This window comes from Neodiprion fabricii, chromosome 5 (assembly GCF_021155785.1).
Source record: "Neodiprion fabricii isolate iyNeoFabr1 chromosome 5, iyNeoFabr1.1, whole genome shotgun sequence".
NCBI lineage: Eukaryota > Metazoa > Arthropoda > Insecta > Hymenoptera > Diprionidae > Neodiprion > Neodiprion fabricii.
The window spans coordinates 33765168-33792427 of NC_060243.1; the positions used below are offsets into that span (position 1 = coordinate 33765168).

The window sequence follows — 27260 nt, forward strand, 5'->3', positions numbered from 1 at the left end:
GTGTGCGCTAAACGTTACACTCCCCAACCGATGAGGAAGAGGATCCTTGAGAGAAGCGTCTGAGCCCCGATTTGCAGATGTAGTGCTGGAAACGCGATACATTTGATAGATCGTCCTACCATTCGAACCTCTCTCCTTATACGGAGCAAGGGAGTCTCGTATATCTGACGTATCAACTAACTCGTAGCTGGCCGATTCGCCCACTCTTTCTCTCCCTCAGCTCCGCGGAGAACGAAAGAAATTTTCTCCTTTTTCCCGTAACTCGAGTTTCTGTTTTCTTCATCCACCTCCAGCGCACTTATCTTCCTCTTCTCGATGATATACCCTTGTACAAGGGCATGGTATAGGTATGGATATATTGTCGAGGGACAAGACCTTTTTCGGAAAATGTGATTCAAGTCGCCAGAGGTATTTTTAGTCGCGGAATAACTAGACGCAGATTTTTTTCCACAACTGGTTTAAACCCTTCTCCCTTTCTCTGGACTCGAGGTTGAATTCTGAATCAATTTACCCTGTCTCTCTAAGCCTCGACCCCGGCCTCCACCTCCGCATCTTTCTATCAGTATTCAAACGTCGAACCAAGATTTAAATTCAAATTCTGACGAAGTATTGTTTCCCTCCGACATTTGCGAGTAATATTATAACGCGAATGGAACCGTCTTGACTGCACCGCGTAACGCTAACGGAATTCCAATACTACACCATTCGTAGTGCGGTAAAAATTCGGTGAACTGCAGTGAACGTGCTACTGATCTTGTTCGATTCCAAATTATACGCAATCGTTGGATTATTGATAATTGACGTAAAGACGAAAACGCAAATTTCATAAATACTCAACGTGCTACTTTACCATGAGAAAACCGACAACAAAGTATGAATTCTCGACTCGCCATCCTTCTGAAACAAATATTCAAAATGGCGATGGTCCGCGAAGGGCCCGAAGCAAAGAGTAACTTACTTTACTCTGGATTAAACTAGCTGTCACGGTTATAGAAGTGTGATATAACTGGTAAGTTAGTTTATGGAGAGCGGACTAGGAATCTAGTCACGCTTTATGCCGCCAGGTTTACTGCGATATCATTACCTTGGAATCTAGCGAGCTTTACTGGCCCAACGAAACGGCGCCTTGTCTACTATTTCAGGATTCGAGGCGAGAGTCGAGATTAAGTTGTGTTTCTTCCGTTTTATTTATTTTTTTTTCTCACAGGGATACCATGGCCGTGGCTAACGTCACTTATAAGGACATTCGAGTCCCGAAGTACACCGTAGGCGTAGTGGCGTCATCAAATCTGATAACGCATATCCATTCCCATATCAGGTTTCGCGTTAAATACATTTTTTTGCCAAGAAATATGAGGACAATTGATCCTCCGTCGTATCTGCTTTTTTCTTCGTGCACATATTTTATCGTCAGTACGGTGGTGGAAAGTATTTTTCAATCGATCAAACGGAACGGGAAACTTCGATAAGCACATTATCTGTACTGTCGCGTTTGAATACGAATAAGCATCTATTCGAGGCTGATGGTATCAACCCGAACGCGTTGTCAGGCCGGCTTTTGACGCACGATATCCATGCCGTGTAACGCGGATAGGAACAAATGTGACAGTTATTTGACCGATTGATCGTAATCTGCAGCCCATATGTCATGCGGTAGCCGAATCGAACGCGGGGCGAGCTAATGATCGAAATGAAACCGCGATTGATAAACGACAGCTGCACCTACAATGAGTTTTACGTTACTACCGTTTCGCTTCGAAGAGAGGGAAAGTTTACTCCGGAAAATAGCCGCCGATCGGTTCAACCATCGAAGATCCACGTGTTCCTAAACTCATCAAATACCTACCACGGAACCCCTCAAGGTATTGAAATTCGGAAGCCCCGAGCCAACTTTTGACCTGTCCCAAACAGAGAAGCTTATGATAATCACAGGCAACGGACAGACAATTAGACGTACCTACAACCAAGTGAAACTTAGGCTTCAGAGGAGCACCAGCTGGAGGGCTGCAGATAACCATCATGTCAGGCATGTGTTTCCGCTCCACCAAAGTTTGGATAATTAATGTTGAAGATGAAATTCTTGCGACGATACTCCGGCCGAAGTGAATAACGGATAATAAGGGAGATATCAATCTTGAGAGAATCAGGGGGTGGGCGGCGGGAGGTCCAAGTCTTTCATTTCAATATCGGGAGGCTAGACACGTCCAACAAAAGAGAATCCTGATCAATAGTTCAGCCCATACTTCCAATACCCGAAGAGCGGAGCAGGAATATGCGGGGGAATGCGGTGGATGGATAGTGGAGAAGTTTTAATTGAGGAAGTAACACGAGAAGTCGTGTCACCTAAGTAATGCCAGCATCTTCGCCGAACTCTTGAAAAGGTGGGCGATAAGAGCGGCGAAGAGAGCCCTGAACGACTCTCGGTGAAATGAGATGAAGAACTGGCCGCCTTGCATAGCAAAATTTTGTAGAAAACACCGCGAAGGGAGATGAACGGGGAATAAATTCTTGCCGCCGGGTGTGACTCTCTGAAAATTTGGATCAATATGAAAGAAGTGTCGAGCAAAGCGGTTTGCGCGCGGTATTTGAGCCGAACTCGGGTCGCCGTTTTCACCCCTGTAATCCTTGAAGCAAATCTTAATGTTGCTCTAGCGAAGACAAACAGGGATGACTGACCGTTCTCAAGAGCCACACTTGTGCCGGGTTGACCGTTTGATGAATCCAGTTAACACAGGGTGGGAAATCCGAAGCGGAGCTCAGACTCTGTAGCCTAAGGGAACTACTTTGACTTCCCGGTTGAGCCAATTTGCAGGATACACAATGACCGAAAAACGTTCCTCGTCGAGGAGATTAATGCCCGAACCATATGGGACGGGGGGTGGCCGTAAGAGATCGCTTTAACACCTTTTACAGCTGACCGCAATAATTGAACCTCTACCCGAGATTATTAATAAAGTAAGAGGCGTGTGTATATAAACCAGATTCTTCACGTAACTAACATTCTTTGTGACGAAGAATTTCCCCTAGCTATAAAAATTCCCTCCTCGTTTCTTTCATCAACCTAGACATAATATAACTTTCAGTATGTAGCGAAACATTTATCCTCCTCTGACGATTTTCGAACGCAATTTTTACCACCAATGGGGCGGTTGAAATTTACAACACGTGTCCAACGAGTCACGATCGTTTACCTACGGACTATAAAATCATGGATCACAATTCGTTTAATCCAATTTAATCAAGTTCCTCGAAGACTGGCCGCAATAGCGAAGTTTTCTGGCACGCTGCAGCGTATAACAGCTGCTGTATTCTGCAAAAGCATTTCGATTCCAATTGATAAATTACCGTATTGTGTACGGATTAATACCATGAATTGAAGTGTCAATGATTACTATCGAATTTATAATATAAAACGCATCAGTTCCATTCCAATTTAACGAACAGATCAACAGTTCTCATTAGTATGTAAATAACGGTTTGTGGGCGATGAAACCGATTGAATAAAATAGCAGTTTCAACGGCATGATGAAACCGGGCGAATGGGATAGGTACTCTCTATTTAGCAAATAACCGGACGAACGGCAAAAGAGAGACGAAAGTATCGAGTGATGCGAAGTGTTCGAAATTTTGCTAACGGAATCAAGTACTAGTAGACTGCTCGTGTATCCACGAAGCAATTTGATTTCCATTCAAAATTAATGAAGCCTCTTCCGGCGTGTTTTATCGGCATGAATGTTACACAGTCGTGGAGTGGGCATGGAACAATCAATCATGGCGTACATTGGCGAAAAACAGGGAACAAGGTGTGCAACATCTGCTCACCCTCCCGCCTCGAGTGCCTCTACACGGTCTGGTCATTGTGTATTTAAGGTTTTAATCATGTTTTATTGATTTGAGTGCCGGCTAAATATACACATCACATACACCATCCGTTGATACACTTTGTTAGGAACGAGGGTAGAAAATAACAATAAACGACACACATCACACAAGCTTAATGGTTCCTTTCGTTTTGCGAGTCGTGAGGATCGAAAAGTAGAACGGTCACGACATCGAATGATTAAGGATGCGGTAATAGAACTTAGGTACCATAGAATTTCAAAATGTACGCTGCTCACATGCAGGGCCATCAGAATTTACACCGTAAAAAATTGGCGTGTTAGATCGACACCAAAAAACATTCTATCAAAGTCCACACCGCATTTTTTTACAGGGTATATATCTTTTCGATACGCTTTGATTCAGAGTTTTCAGGTCAAGTACGCTTAAGAAGCGCTACCAAAGAATAAACAACCATGCTAAAATCACTATGAATTGTTCATTTACCGCCGTAGTCGACCTGACTTTTTAAATCCTCGGTATCATAATTTTATGAAAATTCGATACCTATCAAAGAGCCGTGTTACGGTGGATATTATCGTCAACGACCATGTTATACCGATAAGTGGAAAAGTCCCTCGAGCGTTGGATTATCTCTACACTTTGTCGTTGATCAAACTCTTTCCGGTTTACGCGAGACGATCAATGGACACTTATAGCTGTACACTTTGCCTAAAACTGTGATGCGTAAATGATGTAGAGCGCAGCCGGCACCGACCCCTCGACATATATGAGACAGCTAATACCAGGGATGGTCTATTAAAGCCACATTTAATGGAACTTGACGTTAGTAGCAGTCCACTGAGCGTTATTAACCTGCGAGGTATGGTGTGGATGTGCCGGCGAAGGGTGAGCTGGGTGTATATCGACACGTGACGCGTATCGAGCACCTCGAACCGGTCGAACTTCACGATACGTCTTCAGCCTCATCGTGTCCATTACGCGTTCCTTGTTCAGCGAGTACTTTCAGTGCTGTGAATTAGAGGCATTAGCCAATGGTCTTAAAAGGTGAACGGTGCATTAAATAGCCTGCGGCACACGCGAGCCTGGAGAAGCAAGAAAACTTCGCTCGCCTGAAAGGACCGATCAATTCTAGAACTTTGCGATACTCCTGGAATTATTTTCGAAATTCATTGTTTGATTTGACAAACGGATTTTCACTTTGACAACAAACTCAGAAATCAATCACAACAGCTAAAAATTTGGCTAAAGATTTTATCTTAGAGAAAGTGCAAAGTTCGAATATTTTAGGTTAATTGAAAAATTAACGACGAAGCCAGGAATCGAACCTGGTGTCTAGAGACGAAATCAAATATATACAAATTTTATCATGAATTTTAGGGTTGCTCTTAGTGACAAAAAGGTACAACGTTTTTCCTGACAACTTGGGAACGGCTCAGGCGATTTCGTTCAAAATTTAATTAGGTCGAAATCCTGAAGAACCACATCGATTGAGACCAAAATTGTCGAAATCTTATTGTTTATCGTTGTACAAAAAATCGATCCAAAAAGCTCAACTATTCAGTGACTCGCTTTTTTTGCAATCAAAATTCAAGCGAGTTTTTTTTATACAGAAATTTTACGTATCTATAATCAACCTATCGCTTGTTGCTCCCGTAACTTGCGTCACTAGTCATTGGCACATAAAATTTTACTGAAAAGGAAACTCCTTCCAGTTTTGATTCAAAAAGAATAGTGAGTCACTCAGAACCTATTGAACATTACTGTACAGTGTACACAATGTATAGTAAAGTGCATAAATGCCTTAACGTTCCGGCCAACTTGTTTTCGGTCCTAACAAAATGCGAGTTCATTTCTATACGAATTACGTGACAATGACTGGTGATGCAGCTGACGCGATGAAACGGATGCATTGTCACATAATTCGTATAGAATCGAAGTCGCATTTTGTTTCGAACCGAAAACAACGAAAACAACGGGAAGGGTAAGGCATTAACGTTGATTAATGAACATTACTACATTAACGAACAAGTAAACAGAGAACCAGTATTAACATAACCTAAAATTTTATTTCCATAGTAATGAAGTTTGGTGAATTCCTGAAAATCTTTTTTCCCAGCATCAGCCATTGCGGTGTTGATTTTTTCTTTTGTTCACCCGAAGCTGGTGGTCTGAAGTCGGTATAGGTAATGCAGATTCGTGGACAGCGTAAACTGCAGCAATTATCTCGACCGGCGTGGCGGTACCGCCTAGAAACTTTCCGTAACAAATCGGTGCCCATTAATATCCACTATTAATTAGTGCAAAGCGGTAACGCGAATGCAAATCGGAAGACGGTAAAACCCTTTCTCGACTGGTGTGCTCATGCAGCTCCGCCCGCGTTTCAATTATTAATTGCCCGTGGCCCTCGACAATTCAGCTGTAGCGGCTGCTGCTCCGGGTTTCGCGTAGCCGCCACTCGATGCTCCGGCTGCCTTCGAGCCCGCGACTCAAGCAAGAACAACTATCCCAGTTACTGACTTATGCCTCTGATTAATCCAACACCACACGGTCGCGCGGTCTATGTCTCCCTCGACAATTTCCCCGACCATGGGATCCCGGAACGAGCTGAATCCCATTTCAAGGTCCCACCAGGGTTGTTACAAGCCTCCGGAAAACCGGCGAGAGACGGAGAATTTACAACTTACTGCGAAAGAACGGCCATTCGACATGGTGATGGCCACTTAAATTGGCCGAAAATAGTATATGTTGAGTAACAAGGAGACAAACTCGGTCTTTACCGGCCGAGCGTAAGTTTGCAATTCGAGTCGTAGATGAACCGAAGACGAGTATTGAAAATACGCGAGGAGAAAAGACCGTTGCCTACTTGTCGCACACGATTCTTCGTATAACAAGAGTGTGTTACGCGTTTTTTCACCAAGCACGAAATTGAGGTTAGGTTCGCACAATGTCAGATTTGTTCGCGACAGCGCATGCGCGGAGTACAGAAACGATTACTTTCAACCACGGTCTCATAGACAGGTCTGGGCACTCCAAGCCCCTTCCTATATAACGCAGCGTGACCGTCTTGAAGCCTGTGTTTCTCAATTTATGCACCAAAGACCGGAGCGCTGCAATCTCCGAGGCCAGTGTATGCGTACTAAGTAGGCCTCTCCCTCACTAGCGCTAGCGGCGAAAATTCACAACATCGGCTTCATTTTCGAGCACGGTTTTACAGCCGGAGTGCCCAAACCTGTCTATAAGACCGTGCTTTCAACGATCCTAGGACTAGAAAGTGGTCTCTTCGGTACTCCGCGCATGCGCATACGCAAACTCACTCGACCGTCGTAGAAACAGGTACTTTCTGTCCAGAAAACACGCATGAAAAAACTTCGATTCGTCTGCATCTACACTGAAGGAATTTTAAACCTGAACTGTATAATTTTTTTTTACAATAAACAGAGAAAATGTGGTTCTGAGCACACGACATAAATTAATTTTCAATCTGTGATTGCTAGTAACTTAAGTATGTACTTTACTATTATTTTTTGACACAGTCATTCGAAATACGAGTATATTGTCATATCACTGTTGCTATAGATTAATGCTGGCGGAACAGTGACTTGAGGTTGAATAAAAACGAAATCAATCTAATTGTAAAATAACTAGAAAATTTAGTATCGACAACAACATAAACATTAAATAGTTACGAGTGTCACATTTTCTTGCCATTGCAACAATATTTAAAGTGTGAAGTGGGGTTTAAAATGAATAACTAAATTAAATTCCAATAAACTTTATCGGACAACCACTTGACGTAGAAGAAATAATTGAATACTATGAATTTTAATCGAAATAATTGAGTATTGAATAATCGGAGACGGTTTAGACTGTCGAGAAGATTTGTAAATGCCCGATTCGTATTCCTGGTCCAATTTCAATGAATAATCACACATTTTATTGGTAAATGAACTCTGCACAAATCATCAGAGATATATTTTGAAACAAGCCAATACTTCACGATCTGCGACTTCTATCGATTGTGCATAAGTTGTTTTTTCGGTCAATTGAAGAACAAGGTACAAAAATACAAATTCAGGTAATTCGAAGGCAATTCATTCACAAACAAAATTAGTAAGGATTTATTGCATTCGGATGGACTGTACAGTTTTTTCTGCACAAGCAAAGCAGACTATTATTATATCTCAAGTTATTCATAACTGATGTGAGCACTTTTTGTGCAAATTTATTGCTTTTCTCTGTTTCTCCGCCTTGAGTCGACACCGAGTTTATCGCATTCTCTAATCATGTATTTTGATGAAACCTGCACAGCGTTGTTTACACAACCTGCACCCAACTCAGCAACGGACCGATCAGACACCTATAATAAATATTTCAAGATAACGGAACCGTCGTTGGTGGATTATTGGCCAAGTATAAGTACCAAAATTGATTGCACGATATATAAACCGGGGTGGAATGGGTTATAATGGACGTATATATTAGGGTGATCCTTAAAAAGGTCATTTTAAATTTCGACCGACTCACCCACCGAATCGGTTCCAAATAATTCAAAAATAATTCCCTAATTTTTCTAGATTTTTATCTCAACTCTAACCCGTATCCGAAGAGGGTGGATTTAACCATTTAACCCTTTCAGGGACACATTAAATCTACCGAACGGATTTCCAAGAAATTTGGTATAAAGATGTTTCTCGGACATCTTCCGGACACGGGTTAGAGTTGAGATAACAATCTGAACGAAATAACGAATTGTTTTTGAATTATTTGGAGCCGATATGGAAGATGAACCGGTCAACATTCAAAAATGACCTTCTTAGGGACCACCCTGGTACGAATGGAATACGGTTGGTCATTTATTTCCCGTAATTTCCGCACACGGGTGGAAAGACGTCAGCGTCCAGGATGGGAGAAATGGTAAAATAAATTCTTGCGGAGTCCGGTAATGGTACATCAGGATTATGCCAACGCTCCCTCGGGATATCCCAGAGGTACCGGTTTGGCTCGAATCTCCCCTGCTAAAAATCTACACCTCCCCAATCCATTTCACCAAAGGGGAATATTCAGCATGATCGAAGCGAATTTTCCTATCGTAATACATGCAAAATACGTACGGGTATCAGAGTAAAAATATTATGCAATATATGTATATATATATAAGGGGTATTCCACGTCAAACTAACAGCCCATGTACATCATCCTCTTCCATCTTAATCATGTTTTAGCAAAACACCACTTTTTAAAATCTGAAAAAATTCACACAGATTTTATGATTCGGAGTGTGATTTTTAGGCACCACGCGATAAAGGGATCTCAATATTTACTATTTTTTTTTTTTTTTTTTTACAATAAAATACATGTAACTGAGAATGTGACCGAGCACTTGTATTATAAACGGGGAAATTATTTGGATTCGATTTGGGGAGTGGCCCGGAAAAAATTCATTAACGCCATAAATATAGAACCATCCTAATACGTACAGATATACAATACCGACAATATCCTCATACCGAACAAGTCGAATGCTGTTCAACTTTTCTATCCGAAAATTTTACATCCATAGTTAGAAAGCGATAATATTACACACGTACCACTGCTGGACATCCATCTAGTATAATATTATTATAATTTTCGTTGGTTTTGCGGAAAATTAAGTTTTTTTAATATTGCAATGAAAGGTATAATCAACTTTCCCGTTATTGTAGTATTTTCTTTTCTCCTTCGCTCTTAGCTCTATACTCGATAGAGCTTCTGGTCGAGAAGGCAAAGCTCGTAAAATTTTACAACACTATATACTTCTCTCTGAACGCAGTTTTGGCGCAGGTTTAAAACGTTGGAGAGAGAGAGAGAGAGGAAAAAAAAAGAAAAAAAAATAGCAAATAAATAAAAATAGAGGAAAAGCGAAATGACCGTGAGATGTCCAGTTTTACGTTTTACTTACATGGATTCTATTTTTCTTTTCAGGGTTGGTGAGGACGGGTCTTGGGACGAGATGGGCGGAATCGAGACACCGACCAACGATACGACCTACACAATTCAAAACCTGATCCCATTCACGGTATACAGTTTTCGTATTGCCGCTGTAAACGCGATGGGACGAAGCTTGCCGAGCAAAGAATCTTACTACATGGTCACGCTGCGAGAGGGTAGGTTTATCTTTCACTCTTGTCTGCCTATGGTTTTTATAGTTCAACCCGCAAAATAGTCCGAGGCAAGAAATAAAGAATGAAATTGAAAAAAAACAAGCCCTCGAAGTTCCCGTTCTCACACTGCAGGTTCCAAGTTCTCGGAAAAAAAATATCAATATCCAATTCGAATTTCGAACCACGAATTCAGATTCGTGATCAACGATTTAAAAGCCCTCGGATACCATATTACATGACATTATGACGATTTTTTTATTTTCAACCACTTCGATCGATCCACCATTACAAATTTTGGAAGTCTGACCTTGGATTCGTTGGCGGTGACCCAAAAAACCTGAACTTACTAATTTTCACAAAAATCCGAATATTTTTAGACTTTTTTTCCACCATATTGGATTTGCCATTTTTGATCTTGCAAATCTGACCTCAGATTTGTGATCAGCCACTTAACAAACCTCTAAGTACCAATTTTCATGAAAATCTAAGCATTTTTGGTTTATTTTTTCACGCCCATTGAATACGCCGAATTTAAATTTTGCAAATCTCATTTTATATTCACGATAATACCAATATTCATTCGAATCCATCCATTGATGCTTAATATATCATCATTTTTATTGTTTTCATGGAATTTTGATGTTTAAATAATTGAAACAATACTGAACCGGTCAAAGCCAAAATCTAATCGGTTTTAAGTTTGGAAAAGCAGCGTCGATTTCAACGAAAATCATTGAAATCTGGGAACTCGATATCGAGATATCGTCGAGCAAAGAAATTGATCACGTACATACACACACACACACACACACACACACACACACAGAGACATCCATTCGAGAATGTCACATTACAATAACTTTTTTTTTTTCTCTGGAAACAGAGGAACCGAAAGTTAAAAAATACCGCATGCAGGAAAAAAGAGAAAGACATTTTCATGTTTCCAGGCGAATTTTCATATCTGAACGAAGTTCGGATATTTTGTTTTCTCTCTATCTCTTAATTAATTTCGCAACAGTAATATTTCTTACGTTCTAATTAGTTTATTATTCATGCGATTCTAATTTTGTCAAATTTTTCTAATTACATATGTATAATTTTCTGCACACAGCGCCGTTATGTTAATTTATTACTTTTTGTATTGTTTTTCCCGTATACATTTTTTTTTTTTTTTTGCCAAAGGCTTGCCATGACATAATACAACTAACGAATCTCTCCAGCTCTCTCTCGCTCTCTTATATTCAATCTCTTTTATTCACAGACCTAAAAACTTTTGCAGATTTTTCATTTTTTTCCTCTCTCTTTCGTATTTTTGTCTTCCCGGTGTAATCTGGCATCTACCTAACAGCACCCCATGGATCGTCACGCTGTTCTCAAGAAATCCCAGCAAGAATAAATCTAGGCGCGTCTATTACTCGTCCGAAGGGTGCAGAAAAGGAACTTGGGTCTCTTTGCACTCGTGTGCGAGAATGATTATTCAAAGGAATGTGCATGTGTTGTTTGACAACGTCGAACCTATAATAATATGGATGAAAAATTATTACGAAACAAAAAAAAAAGAAACGATAGATTTCGTTTCTCACATGCTTGCCTTTTTTCGACAGATTGTTTTTTCGCATTTTCTACACACCTCTCATTATTCTGATTACGTAACGAGTCGCGTCCATTATTTTTGTCTAGAGGTTGCTGAGCGACGTGACGAAACAATTTTCACATTTCGCGGAATTTGACGTAATCTGATATATCTAAGGACATACACAAACCTGCAGATGATTGAGTTGGAAAATTACTTTGGATTTCGTAACCCGCGACTTAAGGGGGTGTTCCCTAATCTCGCAAGTTTTCCGAAGTCTCGTCGTATATATTGACAAATATCTGTAGGCGTCTACATCTCCATGTGAATAAGTGAAGAGTATAGAAATAATGAAAAGTTGAGAAAATGGGTGAAACTGCAAAGGTAGGAGAAAAGCAGCGGGTGACGATTGCGGTGAAGCCGTAATCCCTCTCTCTCTCTCTCTCTCTCTCACTCTGTCTCTTTCTCTCTCTATCTCCTCGAAAATACCAGATTGTGCTCTCATTCTCCCGTCCCAAGACGTCCGTTTCGCATCTCATTTTATAATTACTATTCAAATCAAGTCGACGAGAAGCCTGACCGAATGAATTGGCTGAAAGAAAAGCTTTCATCTCGAACTTTCTTGCCTACCCATTATGCGTTTTTTTCTTCGTTGTTGTTAATTTTTTTCTTCTTAGATATATTTCACCTCAATGTCAAGCTTCGATTCACTTCTCACTCACGATCAACTTCAACGTTCGAACGCACGGTCGAAAAAATTACTTACCATTTGTGTCTAGTTTCTTTGTTTTTTTTACCGTCGGTAAAACAGTTTTCACGAGTATGTTATTTAGAGAGGAGCCGTAAAGTGCCGGTGCAGGGGAAACTCGTAACAAATTCCTTGGGCGCTTAAGGGCAAAACGATAAGTAGGCGAGTCGCCGTTATACATGTACGTATATATATGTATGCCTATGTATGTACATGATATACATGCATAGGAAAAGAATGGGGGAGAAAGGAAGAGATAATATTGGCCGAATTGCGAAAAAGAACAAAAGCTCCGAACTTCGAGATAGGAAACGTTCGTCGTTTTCGTCGTAAGGACTCGCCTTTCGTTTTGCTTTCATAGTTAGATGATCACAATAAACCGATATCTGCGGACGGTCCGCGCCTTGTGATCTACTTCTTATTTTACCACCTCTTTATTGTTACTCCGACAACAGATATAAGGAAACTCGGGGCCAATAAGTATACATGTATACGTCGATCTTATTTCCGCTACCGATTCACTCACGTAATACTTGCAGCAAGTTGGATTATTTGTAAGATCACGAGAATTCAAATCCACCCAAAATCGCGGGCGTGAAACTACAGTATTTTTAAAAATAATCACCGTAGTGGTGAAAGAAATTTCATCAGACAGACATCAACGATTACAATATCTGTAGGAAATTGAGCGGTTAAAAAATCTTATAGTTCATAAACGTGATTTTTATACAGGTATATAGATAAAATTTATGAAGCTTCAAGCATCGCGATATCCTAGGTGTGTGTATAATATTTTCTTAAATGTTTATAATACAGTTTGATAGGCCGTTACTGTGAGTTATATAATACGAAGAAGAAAAAAGAAACAAGTAACGTAAATAGAAAATAAAAGTACGAACACACAGGAAAAATGCATAAAAATGATCGAGGTCGTAAACGTAAAAGGGAAAAGTGAAAATAAAAGTGGGAACCATCAATTACGCGGACACGTGTTCCTATCCCGAGGCTACGGTCTCTACGTGCAATTCAGTCATCCTTCTGCGCGAGGTTTTCATCGATCTATCCCGTTTTTCTTCCTCACATCATCATCGTCGTGACTATCCGTACGATTGTTATACCGTAACTATTTAATTGTGTTTTTAAATAGCGGATTTGCTCAACGCTGACAATCAGAGACAAAAAGTCATTGAATCAACTAAATGTGTCGTCACGGCCGGTGAAGTAAATATTTGTTTGCGTCAATTCAAAATCTGTTGGTTTAACAAAATATAGTTGAAATCAACCAAACATTTTCAATCGATCCAAGATCTGTTGGTCTAGCAAAATTAAGTCGAAATCAACTAAACATTTTCAAACAATCCAAGATTTGTTGGTCTGGCAAAATTTAGTTGAAATTAACTAAACATTTTGTTAGACCAAAAGATTTTAAATTATCACAAACAAATATTTACTTCGCCGCCCTTGCGCGCACGTTTAGTTGGTTAAATGACTTTTTACTCTCAGTTAAGGGCTGGAGGGAATCTTGCTACTAATTTCACCCTGTAGCTATACTTTGGCCTGTTTGTATTGTATATAGCCAGGCCCTGTAGCATCATGGGTAAGGGTGGGAACTCTGATAGCTTTAACTGAATTTCTGCCGGTGGATCAATAGCTTTGGATGCTGCGCTGCACCGACTCAAATCGCACTCAACCCCCGGGAGGAATCCCTAAATCCCTAGGCCATTGCAGCCTGGCGACGTTTTATGCATTTTTATTACTCGGATGGATGTGAGAACCCACTCAAGTCGGGAACACGTCGTGCGACTGTCTAATTATTCTGGATTCTATCCGGAATTTTTCTTCAATCACGATGGTGATATGAAAAAAAAGACACTCTTTAATATGAATTGCAAATGAAATTCAATCGCTAATTGCCTTCTTTCGAAAACATCTTCAAATTTTCAAAATTTCCAGACACAACGGGAAGCACGAACAGCAATCGCAAAGTGAAATAAAATCCGTTGAAAAGAAACGTGAAAATCGTAGAAAATACACCTTTGTTTACCAAATTACACACCGAGTGAGGTTTGCAGGTGTCGTTAGAACGGGACCGCTAATGACAAGTGATTTTTTTACTACCGGTTTGACCCGATTTAACGACCAATTATCGAACAATTTCACCGCCAGCTGGTTGCCTTTGGCTCTTAACACTCTCGTGATTACGTGACCGGCGTTTAAACCCATGTGCAAGTTGGCGTTTTCGATTATTCTCATTGTTCAAGCTGCGAGCTCTTTGATCATTAAATTAATGCCAACAGAATTGAGGCAATGCGCTTTCACCGCATTCGCGGCGTGCCGGGAAAATATAATATTATAAGCTCGAGCTACTGCTGAAACTTTTCATAAATCCAACAAATTCCCTGCGTTATATGCCTTACACCCTTCGTCTGTCGTAAACGCGCTGCTACGGACAGGAAAAGTAATAATATGTTAACACAGATTGATGTGGATGTGGCAGTAAAACCAACGTTTCACACTTATTAAACCGCGGTGTTAAATTGTTTAGTAAATAGGAAAATGGCCGCTGGCTAGCCAGCCGGCTCAAAGCTACGGCTTCTTTCATTTGGTCAAGTTTATTTGTAATATCCAACTTCCACTCTACCTCGTAATTTGAGCTTTTCACATTATTTCATGTAGTCTCCGAGGAGGTCAGAAGAAAAAACGACAAAGTTACTACTTCGAAAGAAGTCTCCGCGCAGCGTTTATTTTCTCTTCTTTTTTTCTTTCTCTACCCTTTGACACTGACCTTAACCTTCCACCACTTTTCACCTGAGGTTCACAACCCCATGGTTATGCTGCAATTTCATTTGCCCCGCGATGTGAGCTACACACGTAGACTTGTACGGACCGTGAACTGTTTCTTAAAAGTAATAGGGTCGTGTAGCCAACCGAAAGTTTGAACCCCCGTCCCCATTGGGAATAACTTCTGCAGCCTCCCTCGGCTTCGTCTTTTTTTACGTTGGTTTTTGGTAACGTTTTTTCCCTTCTTGTCTTTGCCTTTTTTCATACATATACACTGGATAAACGCTCCAAGGCAAATTCTAGGATAAACTTTTGATTAATGGTTTGGCAAAACCATCTGAATTTCTGCCCCAAAACAGAACGATAAAAGCATAAATAACTGTGGTTAGCAAAAACGATGCTACAGACGTTAAATATTCTAAACCGATAGTGATTATCGCGAAGATGATGATCCGATTTATTATCCATTATAGAAAATTTTCTTCTCTATGACAGCAGAATACTTAATTAACAAATTCACAGCCACGAATCGGTTGCTCGGGATAGAAGTTCAGTGGATAAAACTGGCGCCATTTGTTTCGGCATAATCCCTACAGACAGGAAAGAAGAAAGTACAAATGCCAGGTTATGTACAGCTAGTTTGAGAGAAGTCAACAAGTTTCACGATGTACTTGAGTATCGTAAAAATTGACGATCATGAGGCAAATACACGCTGCGCGGTCGGGCAACGTTCAGAAAAGCTTCGTAAAATACAATTGCGGTTATATTTTCACGTATCCACCTCTCATACCCATAATGCCTTACCCTTTTCCCTCTAGTCTATGGAGAGACCAACTTCCGATTGCCTCGTCTGGCTCCTCAGTTTCGCTCTTTGAACCTGAGTTCGGCAGCGGAAATAATCCAAAACATCACACGGTTCTACAGGGTATCATATCACATATATTTCACAGGAATACACAGTGTTGTCAACCAAATGCATCGCAGTTCTGAAATTCGCATGTTTCTCACTTTACGATGCACCATTCCAATACATCCAACAAAAAAGAAAAAAAAAAAAAAAAACTACCCAACCAAACGATACTCAAGGCTTAGAAATATTCGCACAATCTTTTGAAGTACCAACATAATTCTCTCTTTGTCCGTAATGTGCTCTGTATGTTTGTATACTCTAACTTGGCGGTGCTCTTTTTTCACATATTTTGTAATAACCGATATATTGGTATGTTTCATGAGTTATTGTACTCAATCATTCTAGTATTGTAGTGACCGATTTGAGGGGTGGGGTTCAAGTGCCGAATTCAAAAAGTTCCGAAAACTCATAATTCTGAATTATTTGGTGGCGAAACTCGACGTAGAGAAATCAAACTTTTATGAAACAACAAATTTTCGAATGGTCTGAAAGGCGACGGCTCAAAGTCCCGAAATGCAAGATTCTGAAAATTCAAGTCATGATAGAACAAATTTCAGAAAAGTAAAGTTTCGATAGAGTAAAATTCCGGAAATTAAAATATACTAAAAAATCAGAAAAACCGAAAATCGCAATGACCGGGATTCCGAAGGCAAAAATATCGAAAATTCAAACAAAGAAAGATCAAAGTGGTGAAATTTCACCAAGCCAGATATTCACGGAACTGAAAATCTTCGATCGTTCGGAATTCCGATGTTTCGGATTTAAAAATTTTCTCACTTTCGCACTTTCGGAACTTTGACTTGTCGGAGTTACGCCCTTTCGGCATGTTGTCCTATCGGAACTTTGAGAATCGGCTTTCGGACCATTCAAACTTTGACGTTTTGTTCGCCAACAAAAGATTCGGAATTTGGAGCTTTCCGAACTTTTCAAATTCGGAATTTCATTTCCCGCCCCCCCATTCGTGAAGCGTGGTTACGAGGCTACATTTACATCCATAAGGTAGAGAGGAACCACCGTCGCGTAGGGAAATGGTCACCGGTAGATTAATACGGGCATTCTAGTTAGGAGTAGTTTAAATGAGTCCAGCGTTGTCTCACCGCTCGGATGCTCTCGCACCTGTCTGCATTTTAATGTCCTCCCCCTCGAATTGTTTCTGCAGTGGATTGCGAGCTACATTGCATCGCCCCTCCGCATTAGTCTGGGCAGCGTGCACATTTGCAGCTTGGCAAACAAACTCCCGCAAACAATGTATCCTGCGCCTTGCGTTTAATAATTTGATTGTTTTGACTGACAAGTGTGAGAGTAACGGAGGTCAAGCGTAGAGCTAGGCTAGATAGAGATTTGCTTCGTTGCTCGTACCGTCGCGTCGGGCTATTTTTAACCCGAAGCCGGGTCTATTTACACACATGACAAAATGTCGAGTTTCAGCTTCGGACCGGTCGCCGCAGGCTTTAACCGTCCAAACTTCACTTCTAACTACTTATTTTGTTTCAGTACCTGACGGAAAGCCGACGATCACAACAGCGCACAATACTTCCGCAACTTCGATTCTGATCACCTGGCGACCCCCGAACAGGGACACCATTCACGGCGAATTTTTGGGCTATCGTATCGCCTACAGACCACGCGACAGAGGAAACGAGGATGTCAAGGAAATTTACATACGCGATGCGAACGTCGAGGTGAGCGGAAAAAAATTATGTTTCGACCATTGACGCGGCTAATGTTCTCGACCTATTCACGCCCCTTCTTGAAACCGTCCCTTCTTTACCGTGCCTAAAACAATGGACTTCGACAACATCGTTAGTGACATTACTGCCTCAGGGCGTGTGGGTCGGGTTCAGAGGTCAGACTGGTCAAGGCCTTGTTTATTACCAAAAAGGGTCTGGTGACTCCCGTAAACATTCCAATTCTCTAAACATGGTTTACATCTTGCCTCCGGGCAGCTAGGCTGACTTTAAAATTAATACGCTGCTATTTCACGGGCTTTAACTTACGCCTGAAATTTTTCTTTTTCAACCTTCAACTTTTCCAACCTCCCGACTACGTTTACCGAGTAGTTACACAATGTCGCCGACTGACCACTGCGTCAAATAACTTTACAGCATAACCGAAACTTTAACATAGTTTGACACTTTTCTGCCGCGCTAGAGACCAGAGTCTCTCATTTGCGATGTTGATCGAATTCGTTCTCGTTCCAGAGCCACACTATTCACAGTCTGGAAACTTACACACAGTATCTTGTTTCGCTGCAAGTTTTCAACCCCGAAGGCCTGGGTCCGTCCACCACAGTCTTGGTGATGACTGATGAAGGAGGTAAGTTGATGCCGGATTACAATTTCACTAGTTTCTGTTGTAAGTTTTCGCACTTCAACTCTGCTCACGCGAAAAATAAAAAAGGAAAAATAATACCAAGCCTCATAGGTATGATAATAAATTGGGAAAAAAAAAAATAACCATCATGTTGTTGTAAATCTCAATCACGATTCTAGCGGCGACAGTGCGAATTTCTTTATCTAGAACTCACCCGAGAAGGTAACGCAGAACACTGTCTATTCAGTCGATACAATTCGGTGGGTACAATACAGTCACGTGATGGGAGGCTAGCTGATATGCGATCTCATATTTACCGACATACGGTACTTTTTTTTTACCGATGGTAAGCCAGTGCATTCCCCGAGTGTTGATAGGTCAGAATAATTCCCCCGTTCTTGAATAACGTAAGATCCTACCACAATAAAGAAACCCTTGAGTAACGAACCGGTGAATTTCGGAATTATAGTGAATAGTAAGGATGCATACTTTCGCCAGTTCCAACGCTATTTCGACTAGCTCAAGCTCCTCAGCGGACTACAGATAGAGCCACTGCTCTAAAAAGTGAACGGAACTGAACAGGAGCTAACTTTACACCGAAGTACCTGAGGATTCAGGGCCCGATTCTCTAACCGTAAAGTCGCTCAATAGCTGACTAGCAAAGAAGAATCGAGTTAGAGCGAATAGCTTGCGAGTTTAAATGGATGTTGAGATACGGTGTGATGATTGTTTGATTTATTTGATCGAAGGTCAGTGCTTCGTGTCGGTGACTAGCGTGCGACGCCTTTCGAAGTCTAAGCCAGTTGCGTTGCCGATTTTGAAAATTTCCTCTTACTCCTAGGCAGAAAGGGGCGCGAATAGCTCTTGGAAAACTTGTAAAACGGGTCGAGGTGCTCGGAGCGAGATGTACGTCACTGACCTCGACGTTAACACCCCCCCAAGCCCTGGAGCCCGACGGTTGTTGGGTCGTTGGATGGGATCAGTCTGGTCGAACGGGAGTTGCGGCGCGTTAGTGGTGCCTGTCCTCGTTGGCGAAGATCGTAAACGAGCTCGGCGGTGAGACGACAGGCCGTAGAAAAATCGCTCTCGTCGGCTCCGGGCCATCAGGCACGCGGTGTTCGCAGTGCAGTGACCGACACCAGAGCCCGAAGAACCGCAACGATATCCATCAGCAAGAGTAAACGGAGGATCGGTCCTTCGCTCTCTCGCTATGAACGGTTTGCCGGAGAACAATCATCGTCAGGGTCGGCCAGCGGTGGATTGTAAACAAACGACGAGCGCCGTTTTTCGGTAAACGTCGTTAGCACGCCAAACTCGAAAACAAGCGTAGCGCATCACCGGCGCTTCGTTACCGACGGAGGGTGTTGTTCACCTGCGAAGAGCATCCAGCCCAGGATAGGCTTGCGCAGTGACGTTCGGGCCGAGCCGATGGGTCGCGGGCATCATCGCGATTGTGTGCGCGCTCGATGTTGCTTGCGTGTGAGATGGGTCGATTATAAACCCGTGAAGGGGCAAACTGTGGCGGCGAAGGCGGCGGCGGCGGCGGTGGACCAAGTCAATGCATATTCCAGCCAGTGCAGGATCGAATAATGCCTGATCGCCGAGGCGTTTTGCCGGTTATTAGAATCGACTTGATGGAAAATCAAACGGACGCAAATCTCCACTGCCATATAAATTGAAATCCGCGCCGTTATTCACGCCACTGGTTTAAAGTTTGAATACAGTTTATGATTATCGCTTCACTGCACTCGTGTGAAATGTAAAAAAATCATCTGTACACCTTGTTCCTCAATCCGCTGATATCCTCTGCCGCAGCGACCGTGCGAAACGGTAACCTTATTATGTGTGCAGTGTGAAGAACACCGAGGTTGTTAGCATCGGTTCTTTGTGGTACGGTTTTCAATGATTTTTACCCTCGGTGCAGAATGCAGCTGCTGCTGTCAGGCTGCAACTTCGTTCCTGCATGCGCGCATTGGTGATCGCACACATCCTCGTGCGTGTGATCTGTAACGACAAGCCGGGCGTCTCTCTGTGGACCAGGATGTGTCAACGAGCGTAATCTCGACGCGAGCGTCGTGAATGAGCCTGTGCCGCAATGACTAATCGAGGAGGGTATTGTTCGATACCGTGAAACAAAGAAGAGAGAAAAGTTAAAAGGTTTCCAGAAAGTGCCGCGTGGTTTACAGGAAGACGACACCCGGTTACCGAGAAACTGGAGAAAAAATCCACGGAAAACGAACGTCGTATATGAGAGGAGATTTTTCACGGGCAGGTCATCGATCGTGTGCGGTAACCGTGCGGGCGACAAAGAAGAAAGTGAGAGAGAAAGAGAGGGAGAGAGAAAGATTCGTCAAATCCTTTGTAAACGAGAGACAGGAGTGACGGCGATATTCAACGAACCTGTAACGAATCTCTTGCGATCTGACGTTTATCTGTCAAACTTGACGTAACAACTGGAATCTCGAAGTGTTATCGCAGAGAAAAGACTTGAATTATTGGCAATACGTCAGGATAGTTGAAATCAACCAAATGCCAATCAATAATTAGCTGTATGCCTAGAGACTATTTATTTTCGATTCTCTTCTTTTCTTTTCTTTTTTTTTATACATAGTTTATAATTCCTTTCTTATAAATGCAATTGTACAATCACGACGATAAAGATTGCCAATAAACGACTGAATCGTTTTATTACACCGTCAGATATAAAATTTACTAAGGATCTGCATAAAATAATTCGCTTTTATAAAACGTGTACGTCATACGTAGCAAGACTTTGAAAAATTATACACGGTAAATAAATCTTGATAAAATACTACCGCGGTTAGATACAGTGATTTCAACCAGAGGAACTCTTGTTCAAGTGCAGTGTGAAGTGTAGAATGGAATATAATATGGATGAACTGGTGATACGTTAGAAGGATAAGCGTAGAGAAAAATATTTCGAGAAAGGGCGAATAGGTAGTGAAGTAAAAAGAAAGAAAGAAAAAAAGTGGGCCTATCGGGAAGATATTCGGCCGGCAGCTCTAGCAGCACGGCGCAGCTGCGCAGGCAGGAGGGCGAAAATTTTAGGCCAAGATGGTCAGCGGTGCTCAAACGAGGGCTGCGGCCGCGATCTGCTTCTTCCTGCTCGTCCTCGACGCCACGGCTTCGGCCCAAACTGAGGAAACAACCGAGGATCAACCGACGACCACCGGCATCGTGCCGACTACGATATACCTCGGTGTTTTGGAAAAGAATCAATCGTTGTCGGATGACAACAACAACAACAACAACAACAACAACAACAACAACAACAATAACACGTCACAGATAGGTAAAAATCGAGCCAACAATTAGCGAACGAAATTCACGGTGCTTAAAAAACTTGCGGTGTCTGTACTGTAGAAAATTGTTTCCGGGATCTAGGATTTCTCGTTATCACACATTACCGGCGATTATAATACCCACGCAGTTGTCAGTACCGCAATTGCCGTTACCAATGACGGTGTGTAAACTTCTTCTCACATCGCTGCATGGCTTATGGTCACAATTCTACTCGGACCGCAGCTCCTTGTCTGTTTTATCGCGCGTGTATACATCGGACTATTCACATCAGGGAGATGTTTTTTTATTTCATTGGCGGAACATGGTCTGAACGTTACTTTTTGACATACAAAGAATCTTCTTGAAGTAAAGGATTTTAACCCATTAAAGATACATTTTTCCTCTCGGTCAAATTCCTTGAAACTAGGTATGTAAGGGTCCTCGAGGTCACTGATTTCAATATGAGGACAGATCTGAGGAATTTTCAAAATTCTAAATGGCGGATCTAATATAACGGACTGAAAATGTCAAAGTGATCGGAATGGCTCGAAAATCCACACTCAAAGGTTTTTTGGATGACCAAATCCGACCCCCAAAAAACCCCCGAGTAACGAACTCCATGCCAATCGGATCAATTTTTATATTTTAAATTCACCATATTGGATCCGCCATCTTGCATTTTGAAATTCTGACGTCGGATTCGTTTTCAGCGACCTCTAAAACCCCCGGGTAACGAATTTCATACGGATTGGATCAATTTTTATATTTTCAGTCCGCCATATTGGATCAGCTATTTAGAATCTCGAAATTTATACGTAGGATTCGTTTTTAGCAATCCCAAAACCCAAGACTACCTTGTTCCACCTTTCTAGTCCCCATAACCTTCAAACAATTACATTTATTCTGTAAAAACAGGCTATTTGAATACTTCGTTTATTTATAAAGCTCACTATAGTCATGAAATCATCAAGAATCCCTCTTAAAACATCAACATTGAAATCTTAGAAATTAAATTATGCAAAAAAAAAAAATTACAGCGATATCTCAAAACTTGAATGTAAATCTTGAAAAACCGATTCAAAAAAGGTGTCTCATGTATGAGACGCTGTGCCGCAAAAGGTTAGGCTCAAATCTAACATTACGAGGTGCCTCATTTACGTGACTTTTTCTCACGTAAATAACATGTTAAACAACAAACCTTATTTCAACTCCATGCACAATTTTCTAACATAATAGTGAATAGTGTCTCATAAGGATGTAATCATCTAGATGGTTAGATTACCTTTACAAGTGTTAATTTTTAAGTTTTTATTACGTTGAAGCATCGGGAAACCAGATATTAGCAAAATCAGGTCTTTTGATACCTCATGTCAAAAATGACTGACTAAAGCCAACCTTGTAAGGTCTCCGATAACAAATACGTATATTATTACTTATATTAAACAGAAACGAGTCCAGTTGTCAAACTCGTATACTGCAGGGTTATTTTGGAGAATTCTCAAAAGAAACTGGTATGAGAGGATTTTTAACTAGGAGAACACTAACGTTTGTACCTCGTTCCAGCAAAAAGAATAAAACATCACCTTAATTTGTAACAGTTGAGTATACATGCTCATTGCGCTACCATGATAGTAATCTGATCACTCTACAGACGAAAAAGCTGGGACTTATTTGGTTGTCGGAAGTGCGGAAACATTCTTCTTTCTCTCTTCCTTCGCATCCTTCTGATCGTTTCACGATCACCCGCTTTACCCCACATCTAAAACCTCTTTTATGCCGCAATCTCGACGTTTAGTTTCGACTTTTAATACCTCGTCAGGCTTCTTCTTGTATTCATTCCCGTTTGGACTGTTTCTTTTTGGTTTCTGCTTAGCTCTCAAGACGGAATGAGAATCTAAAGATAAACCAGAATCTCTCCAGAGTCACAGACATTCCAGGATTTCTCAGTGTGACATATTTTTCCACAACAATAACTTATGCAGATCAACGTTACAACCACAAAAAACTCAGGTTTATCACGTTTAGCCAGTTTCGAAAATTGGAATTACAAAAATACGCACATCGTATCGCACTAACAGATGAAATTTTGCAAAGAAGACACGATACTTCGATGAAAACATTAAAATGTGCTAACCAACCGGATTCAAGGAATTACGTTCCCATATAATCACCATGAGTTCATCGTTCTCGTGGAGTGCTCTTTCGAATATATTCAAACTTGGTGGTTATTTCCGAGCCTAGAAGAAACAGTGCAGAGATTATCTGTGAGAGCGTGGGAAAAAGCGTCACCGTATCGCAGACCGAATATAAGAATAATTATCACGAACGTGTGCGCAAGATAAATTGCACGGCGAGTGGCCGAGCTGTTCTCAGACCGGCATGCTCCGTCACATATCACGTCCCAGGGTTGAACGGCGAGCAAGTTTCACGCTAGTAAACGACACCTCGCTCGCATTACACAGGGGACCGAATCCCGACCCTCGGCTGTCCGCGATCACGATCAATACTTACCTACAATCGCGATATCCGAGCGCAGCAGTGTCACCGACACGCAGGTCAAGTCACCGAAAGAGAACCAGACTTTTTACAAGCCTATAAATTATCCGGTTCTCTATACAGCTGCAGATCCTTCTCCCCGCAATAACTCTTCGATCACTTCCGATAATTCACTCCGCGTCCACAGATTCCGCACAAGTTTCTGGGACTTGTTGCTGCGATTCCCAGCGATTAGAGATCGATTAAGACTATAACTGATTCACACTGACGTCGATGTAAGTTTTTTCATATATGCAAGTTTAGTGAGAGTAGATGTACCCGTTTTGGTGATCTTGGTATCGGTTCCGGACATGTTCATTACGTGTAATGGGAGGTTATGTACCAAAGTGACATAAAGATGCTTTCGTCCACTTTAACGCTGATGTTTAAACAACGAATTTTAGTCATAATTTGTGTGTATTAAAGAGATGTAAAAAAATGACATTGTGAAATGCGGGATTTTATAAAGGGGTCAGTAATAGCACAGTGACCACAAATGGTGATGCATTTAACCCATCAACGTTCTCAGATTTCTCACCGCGTATCTTCTTTCCTTCTTTCGTATCTTTTCGTCCCCGCCATCTTTCCACTACTATATACCTGTGATGTATAAACGACTTCCGCTTCAAACTCACTGGTTAGTTTCGCAACATGTGCGCAAGTGACGCCATCTGTAACACCTCGTGTTTTGTAATTACTCTTCTTCTTTCCCACCCACGGATTCATCCTTCACCGAGTTCCTCGTCACGCCGCATCCAACTTAACGTATTAATTATTCTTCACATCTGCGATTGACGCCATCGTCACGTCTAAACACATATTCAAACTATACCGACGGACATGTGCGAAACCGAGTACCTACGGCATAAATCGACAGTTTTACAGCATCGATCGTTCTTCCGTCTCCATTCAATCGTCCACGTATCGAATTAACTATTTAAACACAGGCGCAGAGAGCTAGAGAGGGTCCTCTCTCGTCGACGTCGATTCATCCGGTCACATTCTCCGTTAGCAAAGCCAGGCGTGCATGTATAAAATCTAGGCCAACGAGACGTTCGGATTTTGACCAGACGCCTGCGGTGGGTTTTCGCCAAAATTTTTGCCAGTTCTCATCACACGTTTGTTGAAAACCAAAAATTCTACAAAAACCTAATCTACACCACAAGGTACAATGAGGTTGAAGTTAGTAACGTTACTTACTTCGCAGCTTTAGGATTGTCCGAAATTTAGTCAACAATGATAAACAAAATATACTCATATTTGGAATCTCCAAATTCTGGAACGTGATTCTAAAATTCTTCAATGATAATTTTTCTTTCCGGGGTTCCGTTACGTTAACGTTACTAACTTCAGTCTCTTAAAATATAATAGTATTAAAATTGACCAAAATTGGATTACTATAGTACAATGTCTGTAGTCAATTCAGAAATTTGCCATCAGATGTACTCAGTTCAGTGTTAGATTGGAACCAAGTTGTAGTCAATAGAAGTTCGCAGCGCATTTTTCGCGCAGTGCAACTACATGCATGGTAGATTGGCTGGAATGTTCAGAAGACCGAGAAGAACTGTTCATAATTTTAGTCTTCTGTCTCTACCGCTTCTCTGAAAAAAAAAGATACTTAACGTACCTACGCAAAATCCTAGTTGCGGTATTGGGCATAAGAGGAGAGAGAGATGGTAATTGAACGAGCAAACGGGTATCGTCTGCGATCTCTTTGACCTTAATACGGATTGCAGTGGAGAGAAAAAAGAGTAAAGAGGAACAAGGACAAAAAGCCGAGAAGACGGAGAAAATCTACGTTTCTTGTTGATTGTTAACGCTCGCATAATCCGTTGACGCATACTCTGTATGTGAATGCAATCATAGGTGCATGCATAAAGGGGGTTTCACACATGGGTTTTACGAACAACAATACACAGACGCACTCCATTCAGGCCTCATCCTCTTTCAAAACACGTCCGTTCCGTCCGTTCATTAGCCAATAAGTCAGACCCGTGTGCATCAACTGCGTCGAATTCCGTCTAGAAACATCAACAACAAGTGAACAAAAGAAGTATGAAAGATGGAGAGAATATAGGAGGACACAGAAGAAGGAAAACATAAAATTTCAGAATCGCAATCCGATACAATCATCGATATAATAAAATCTGATGTCAACAAGCATGAAGATAACAACAAGCCATGAAAAGAAACAAAAGCAATTCCTGCCTATTTCTATGCCGCTAGTAACGAAAATACGCTTATTTGTTTATCTGTTTAGTTTGAAGATTTTGAAGATTGTTCTCCTGCGCCGAAAACCTGCATATTTTTCCAGTTCGGTTCATGACCGGTAATTATTTCTCTACCTGCGAAAGTTGCCCAACGACGTTGGTCCTCTTTCTCCGATTCGAAGTAACGGTGGTTCAGGATGGAAACACACCGTCAGTCGATTCTTTTCTCCGCGTCACACTATTTTTCTCTCCTTTCATCGAGACTCATCGAAGCGCATCTTTGGCCAATTACACAGAGATTTCCCTTCTCGAATTAGTATCGCGTTAATTGCGATTCGCGTAATGAAATAGCTGATCATAGAACGGTCTAAAAGAGAGCTTAAATCTGTGGGACTCAAGGCTGCGGATAATCAGTGAGAGCATTGAACGGTTGTAGGTAGTAGACGTATACGAACTTGAAGCGAGACCTTTTAATCTAACTCATTTATGTAGTTAGTCAGAGCTTATTTCTTCTCTAATAGCAACCCATGATGACATAACCGGTAACAATGGATGCAGACGTGAAGTACAAGATTCATGCCGTAAATTCAGTCAGCTCCTGCATATTCTCGGCTCATTTCGACCACCTCCACTGGACAATTATTTTCGCTTTCGTTTTCGTCTTATTTGTATCGAAGGTTTTTTTCCTCACTCTGAAACTCGTTCTTCGTAAAACTATTATCATACGTTATGTATAGAGACTGTATACATTTGTGTTGTTATGACAGCATTTAACTTCGTCGAGATATTTTTCTTTTACGGTAATTATATAATATCGTATGGCTCGCTTGCTCGCTCGTTTTCTCGCTGCTCAGACGCAATATATTCGTTCATTTACAAGTAAATAACATAAATAATCACCGCG

The 27260-nt window shown here is 41.4% G+C and overlaps 1 protein-coding gene across 4 annotated transcripts in view; it reads left to right on the forward strand.

Annotated features, from left to right (window-relative positions):
* The window catches only part of LOC124182521 (tyrosine-protein phosphatase 99A), a 299728-nt gene that overhangs the window by 256881 nt on the left and 15587 nt on the right, over window positions 1-27260 (forward strand). For 3 of the 4 annotated variants that reach the window (XM_046569912.1, XM_046569913.1, XM_046569914.1), the window contains exons 4-6: window positions 9805-9986; window positions 17490-17677; window positions 18197-18311. In XM_046569912.1, coding sequence (XP_046425868.1) covers window positions 9805-9986; window positions 17490-17677; window positions 18197-18311 — 485 coding nt within the window. Of the gene's footprint in view, window positions 1-9804; window positions 9987-17489; window positions 17678-18196; window positions 18312-19280; window positions 21622-27260 lie in introns of those variants that run through there. The other variant, XM_046569915.1, reaches the window with a different exon arrangement.